At 29.8% G+C, this 7,463-nt stretch overlaps 1 protein-coding gene across 1 annotated transcript; it reads right to left on the bottom strand.

Annotated features, from left to right (window-relative positions):
• Nucleotides 1-6,173: 6,173 nt before the first annotated feature.
• Nucleotides 6,174-7,038, bottom strand: LOC131053142 (small ribosomal subunit protein eS30z/eS30y/eS30x-like). Its single transcript, XM_057987765.2, has 2 exons — nucleotides 6,888-7,038; nucleotides 6,174-6,220 (listed from the first exon to the last, which is right to left on the bottom strand). Exons 1-2 carry the CDS (start codon nucleotides 7,036-7,038, stop codon nucleotides 6,174-6,176), a joined length of 198 nt encoding a protein of 65 aa, XP_057843748.1.
• Nucleotides 7,039-7,463: the final 425 nt, after the last annotated feature.

The raw sequence follows: 7,463 nt of genomic DNA, 5'->3' as shown, positions 1-7,463 counted from the left end.
AAAATAAACTTAAATAAATACACATTAAACAAGATTAAATAACTAACTATCGTGTATGATTGAAAAGAGAATATAAATAATTAGTCTACAATCTTTTACTTTTGTATTCTTTTATTTTTCTAGTATCTATAATTGGTGGTACAATTATGTTATGTTGGACTTAGCGAGGAAAGGAATGAGATGGAATCTATCAAAAAATAAATTGAAAAAATCTTAAATTATAGATAATACAAATTCTATTATAAATTATTAAACTATATTAATAAGATATGAAGAGAACTTTATTATTGATCTATAATCTCAATACATAAGTACTATTTTCTTTCTTCACCATATTATTTTTAAAAGAAATTTCACATACTATAAAAGGCAGTGACAAAGAAAGTCAAGCCACCAAAATTTTCCTCCTTAAATTGTCTTCCTTTTCTCAAAATTCCATGAAGTTTACTTCTGAGAAGAGTTGGGTCCTTTCTTCCTTCCAAACCCAGCCACTGAAACAACAAAACCAAAATAATTTATATATGATTCATTAAAATTTTATATCATTTCTTTATTGCCCAACATAAAGAATTAACATAGTGACCACAATAGTGATTATATATACATAATTAAAACAATGACCACAACAATTGTTATATATACACAACTAATAAAGTCACCTTAAGGATGGTTATATATACACTATTAACATATATATACACACTTAACACAACAACCACAATGACTATTTTATATACACACTTAATAACAACCACAATGACTGTACAACTGTTATATATAGATTCATGTTCAATCAGTTGGTTTTATCTGTTGATCAAATGCTATCCTGTTTGCTAGAAAGCTTGGTTTGTGGTTTCGAAGAGGGTTTCATCGACAGAGCTTTGATGAAGATCTTTGATGATATGCATAAGTAGTGTTGGTGTAGCTTCTGGTGAAGATTTGGGATGTTGATGGTGATCATGTTCGAGACTTAGTTGATTGGGATTATTGTTTTGGTGTGTATGGACCTATATTGGGTTTCGGTGTATCTAGGTTATGAACCGACTTAATGTAACGTGTGGATTGGACCTCTCGATGTGTTTCTGGGATGTCTTATGAGTTGGATATTATTTGTTTTGTCTTAGGCCGACATGTTTTGTAATTCTATAATTTTTTTATTGTCTGGTGGTCAACTTTATTGTTTATGGTCGAGGGTTTGTATATATATGATGTAAGATCTCATTGTAGATCATATCAGGAAAAGGATTTGGTTGATCATTGGTGATCAAATTGGGTTTATGTAAGAGGATTTAGTCCTCCGATATTGAGCTTAACCAGAACTATATTTAGACATAGGGGATTCTATCTTTGCAGTTCATTCATTTCTCCGGATTGTAGTATGGATTTCTATGTAGTCAATGAGACTCCTTTTGTAGTGAGACTCCTTTTGTGATGAGCAGTGCGCTCTAGGCTATTGGCCTTCTTGCAAGTGTATTCCCCTGAATTGTAATTCACATACTTACTGCAAAAGTATTATCTGACTATGGGTAGGCTTCCCACCATGGTTTTTCCTTTACTGGGTTTTCCATGTATAAATCTTGGTGTCATGTGGATGGTATTTATTCTCTGATTATTGCTTATGCTTAATTGGTTTATCTACTATTTTGGTAATTGGTTTATGCATTCCAGTATTGATATTTTGGGTTATGGTATTAAAGTTTAAATTGCTTAAGGTTCTGGTAATCTGGTGACAACTGATTCACCCCCCCTCTCAGTTGTCTTCCGATAATACTATTAGAACGCAACAACAATCACTCCACATTCTTGATAGGTGCACCATGACCAATGCCTCGAAGATCACTTCCTTGTGAGCTATAGGAAACATGTGTGTTGTGGGTAGTCTCCCTTTGGTTGTAGGTTAGTAGTTGATCTTGTTACTAAAAGTTAGTTCCTCAAAATGAATTAATTCACATTACCTATCATGAGTAACATAAAAAACCATATCATTCCATAAATATCGACAAAGAAAATCCATTTATCCTAAGACATATATATCATCCATTAAACTTAGATAGCTAGTAAAGTTTTAGGTATTTTCTTAAGAGAATATGAAATTTCATAGAAATAATGAGATAAAACAATTAAAATAGGATAAACAAGGTCAATCCTAGGGCCTTAATTTGTACTGTAGTGTTTTAAGCTTGTAGTCTACTAGTTCAATCACACCCTCCCCTTGATTCAAACAGAATCTTTTTTCTTTGATATCTTCTCCCACCTTTTCCTTTCTATAGATACATCCACAACCTTTCTCGCTGACTAATGAAAAATTGGATAAAGGAGAAGAGGTGGATAAAATGTGAGCAGAAGCTAAGTAATCTAGTTGTCACGAGCAATAACTTACATCCTAATTGATGATGCATAAGTTGCACCTCAATTATTGAAATCTTGCAAACATATATTTTTTATGCATATCAAATTTTATAAGGGATTTAAATTTTCTTATAATTTTAAAATTTTGATTTGCGTATTTTATAAAAAATTATAAAAAAATTAAGCATTATAAATAGATGATTTGACACCCATTCTTCACATAAGTTTTAATAGCTCTTGCACATTGTTTTGGGGAGCCTATGTTTCAACACTAGTCATATTTCAAGGGGCTCTCCAATCAAGGGAGACAATCTAGGTGTTTTTAATAATTCAAGAAACTACAAACATAAGATTCTTGTAGAATTTATGAAATAGAGAAATGATTTAATAAACAAGGCCTCAAGTTACCAATTTCTTTGCTTTTAACACATGCAAAAACACCATCTAGTCTCTCTTTAGCTTCTTGTGAGACAAAATCATTTAGGGATGAAAAATGTAGTTTAATGGCTTGGATTAAGGACTTATCTCCCATAGATATAGTTGTTATATTTGAATTCAGTGTTGACTTAGTGTTGACTTGGAGATAGCCACATCAATTCTATTGTCAACCCATTGTTGGATCTTTCTCTTTCCTTTCTTACATATACTTTTGTAGTGATGGATTTTGTATATCTTCATAATTTTAATCTGACTTAGTCATCATCATCTACAACAAGACTAATACATCCATTGTCCTTGTTCTTGAATTTTATATGGTACCTAATCTAGGTTAGTGATTGAGAACTCAAAGCTTATTGGTTTCATAGAGATCTCCACTTCTTCATCAACCACTGTATAATAAAGTGTCTCTTCTATTACCGTGGGTGCACTTGGTGGTGACAATTCCTCAAAGGATACAAAACTCTTTTTTGTATCAAGTATATCTTTTTGGCTTTGAATAAATGGAAGAAATCCTTCTAAGGCATCCCTCTACTTCCTGCACTTTGTTAGTAAATAGTTTGTAGTTTATCTTTAAAAATCGAGTTATTCCTAATGATGAAGAGTCAAAAGATTGTAAATTTATGATTGAAAAGAACATAAAGGTAATAACATGTCAAGGAAACCTAAAATCCTAGGTCCTAAACATTAGTACCATCATCGACAATGGAACTGAAAAATGACTAACTCTAACTAAGTGCAATAGGTTGGTGCAAAAAGGTCAATACACATAGATCCCTTATTACGTAACTTATTATTTCATAAAGGTTCATTTAATTAGATGTGTCCTTTTGGATGATGCCAACACTATATGTGCAAATAATGTCTCTCTAAGTTATGATATGCATATAGAAAATTAACTAAAAAATAATAATGAGAAACAAAATAATGTTGAAATTAAGCCTAATTTCACAACAATTGTGTGTCACTAATCAATTAAAGTAACCATAACTCAAGGAAATGAACATATCAATTCATCTATCAAATTAGCTAAAAATATAACTAACATTAATACTACAATCTACACTGCAAGGAGCATTATAATACATCAAATGGCCCTTGCTTAACGGTTGTAACCTCTTATAACAATGCTTAGTCTAATTTTGAATATCATCAGACATTCCATCCTTTATTCACCATCCTTTATTCACATTCAAAATAGATACATGGCTTCACATTCAAAATAGATACATGGCTGATAATAACAATCTCATTGATTATTCTCGACAAGATCTAAAATTTATACATGAATCTTGAGAGTGGATTAATCTAGGATTGTAAAAAATGCTTCTAACAACTGTTGATCCTTCATGAAAATGAGGACAACTTACTCTTCTCCATAACTAGTAATAACAATCTAACTAACAAGAGTGAATAAACATTCAATTGATTCCATCTTTGATAGATTCATTACATTAAACTTAGAAAGTATTTATATAATATTCAAGTCATTGTCTTAAAAACATATAAAATGTCTTGTAAAGTATGAGATAAAATAGGTAAAACAAGGTCAATCCTAGAGCTCATCAGAGAAGGTTTGGTCCAATATCAAGCCTAATGATGTTTCCTTCTTAAATTTATTTGTAATTGGGGCTTGGGCATTCATATTGGATGGTTTGTGCAACATAACAAAGAAGAAGAGTCAACTATTAAACTTCACTTGCTATTGTGAGGATGCAAAGAGCTATCAATTATTTGATCCTATCATGATAGATGCCTACTTCTTTTGCACGGATATCTAGTTTGCTTCTTCTTCTTCTTCTTCCTTGCTACTTACTTTACCTTTTTTTTTACCACCTACACTTCCACTTTCTATAGTCCATCTTACGACTTAGGTTTTTCTTCAATGAGGTCATAGTACTATTCAAAAGGTTGGATCCTTATCTAGTGTTTCTATGACTTCTTAGTACACTTTGGGGTGCTAGTATTTTGATTTATTCCATATCTATTGATCCACATAAGGTTTTAGAGGATTTTGGTGTTCTATTAACCTACCCCGCTTCCCACTCTCTTTTTAACCAATCTTGGTCTTGATTCCTTCACATTTTTACTTCTTTTTTTGGGTTGGGTGGGGGGGAAATACAACATTTTCTTGATAGATTATTTTAAATATCATATGATTCACATTTTTTTGGGGGGTGGAAAGGGGAATACAACATTTTCATTATAGCTCTCATTTGTGGAAGGTTTCTTTGTTTTTCTTGATAGATTATTTTAAATATCATATGATTCACATTTTTACTTTTTGGGGGTGGAAGGGGGAATACAACATTTTCATTATAGCTCTCATTTGTGGAAGGTTTCTTTGTTTTTTCTTGATAGATTATTTTAAATATCATTTGATTTATTGCCATGAACTAAGTGTATAATCATCATTATTAAAGAAATATGATGATCATGAAATACATATATAGACTAAGAGTTATCATATAATAAAATTTCTTATATGAGAGAAAAAAAATTATTATATATATATATATATATATTCTCAAAAACCATATAAATAAAATAAATATAAATTATCCATAGATAAAAATCCAAATTACAAAAATAAACTTATAACTACACATTAAACAAGATTAAATAACTAACTATCGTGCAAACATGCTTTGAAATAATAAATACTAAAATATAAAAAGTAAATGCACTAAAATAAAGTTACTTAGCTTTGTGCTTACATGTGAATGTCTTGTGATTTAAAAGAGAATATAAATAATTAGTCTACAATCTTTTCCTTTTGTATTTTTTAATTTTTCTACTATCTATAATTGGTGGTACAATTATGTTATGTTGGACTTAGTGAGGAAAGGAATGAGATGGAATCTATCAAAAATTAAATTGAAATTTAAAACTAAGATATAAAATATTAAATCAAAGTGAATATAATATATAAAAATAAATATATTTTCAAATTTTTGTAGATTTTTATTTATTAATTCAAATATTATTTAGAAGAAGAATCTAATTTTTTTATCAATTTAAAAAAATATATAAATAAGAATTTGAAAAAATCTTAAATTATAGATAATACAAATTCTATTATAAATTAAACTATATGAATAAGATATGAAGAGAACTTTATTATTGATCTATAATCTCAATACATAAGTACTATTTTCTTTCTTCATCATATTATTTTTTAAAAGAAACTTCACATACTATAAAAGGCAGTGACAAAGGAAGTCAAGCCACCGAGAAATGTTTTCAAAATTGTCCTCTTCTTTTTCTCATCAAACCTTTCTCTGAAATCAAAATTAAAAAAAACGGTTACCAATGAAATACAAAATAGCTCTAAAACCTATAATAATGACAAAACTAAACTAAAATTTTGAAAAATACCATGAAGTTTACTTCTGAGAAGAGTTGGGTCCTTTCTTCCTTCCAAACCCAGCCACTAAAACAACAAAACCAAAATAATTTATATATGATTCATTAAAATTTTATATCATTTCTTCATTACCCAACATAAAGAATTAACATAGTGACCACAATAATGATTATATATACACAATTAAAACAATGACCACAACAATTGTTATATATACACAACTAATAAAGTCACCTTAAGGATGGTTATATATACACTATTAACATATATATACACACTTAACACAACAACCACAATGACTACAACTGTTACATATACACACAATTAACACAACAATCACAATGATACAAGTTATGTATACACAATTAATACAATAGCTACAATGATTGCTATATATACACAATTAACAGTATCATAATGATTGTTATGTACTGTACACAATTAACATACACTATTAATACATTGACTTAAATAGATGCAATGATTTATATATACATACAATTAATATAGTAATCACAATGATACAAGTTATGTATACACAATTAATACAATAACTACAATGATTTATGTACTGTACACAACTAACACATTAATATAACAATCAGAATGACTATTATATATACACAATTAACACAGCAATCGCAATGACTGTTACATATACATAATTAACACAGCAATCACAGAATGATTGTTATATATACACAATTAAACCATAAAGAAAGAAAAGAATGACCTGCAGTAACATATCGGCGATTGTATTGCATGCGCTTGTAAGCACGTCCCTTGGGCTTCTTCTTCTTGTCTTGCTTCTGCACTTTTGGAGTTTGGCTTCTCACTTTTCCTGCTCTCGCCAAAGATCCATGCACCTTCCCTGCACCATTCATTCTTACAAACTTATTCAAAGGAATACAATCTACAGGAAAAAACATCATTTTAGAACTGATCACCCACATCATAACTATCTCAAACAACTGGAGCAGTAAAATCGATTGATACAGAGTTTCTGATTTGATTAAAGAAAAACAAAAGAACAGATTGAATTGGTGGCAACAGACCCATGTTAGATTTGTTACTAAAATTCTTGGAGCTGTAGATTCAAAATGCAGAATAGCAGAAGTAAAGAGCACAACAATATGAATTCCAAGTTGAGAATGACAAAACGATTTCTTTGTAACGCTTTTAATTTCGTTAATGGTAATCAGTTGGCTTAAAAGACGGGTGCAGTTTTGGTCCGTTTGAGAAGACCGTTTTGAAAACTGGCAAGCTATTGTGAAGTAATTATTTAATGGTGAGGTAGCTAACTAAAAAT

This window comes from Cryptomeria japonica, chromosome 8 (assembly GCF_030272615.1).
Source record: "Cryptomeria japonica chromosome 8, Sugi_1.0, whole genome shotgun sequence".
In the NCBI taxonomy this organism is placed as follows: domain Eukaryota; kingdom Viridiplantae; phylum Streptophyta; class Pinopsida; order Cupressales; family Cupressaceae; genus Cryptomeria; species Cryptomeria japonica.
Note: the sequence above shows the minus strand (reverse complement) of the source record. Positions and strands in the feature narration are given on the sequence as shown.

Bases quoted from the DNA above. Each gene is read 5' to 3' on its own strand.
- LOC131053142 (XM_057987765.2), bottom strand. From the start codon at position 7,038: ATGAATGGTGCAGGGAAGGTGCATGGATCTTTGGCGAGAGCAGGAAAA. The intron at 6,221-6,887 runs GTCATTCTTTTC...TTGTTGTTTTAG, and splicing joins TCGCCGATATGTTACTGCAG to TGGCTGGGTTTGGAAGGAAG.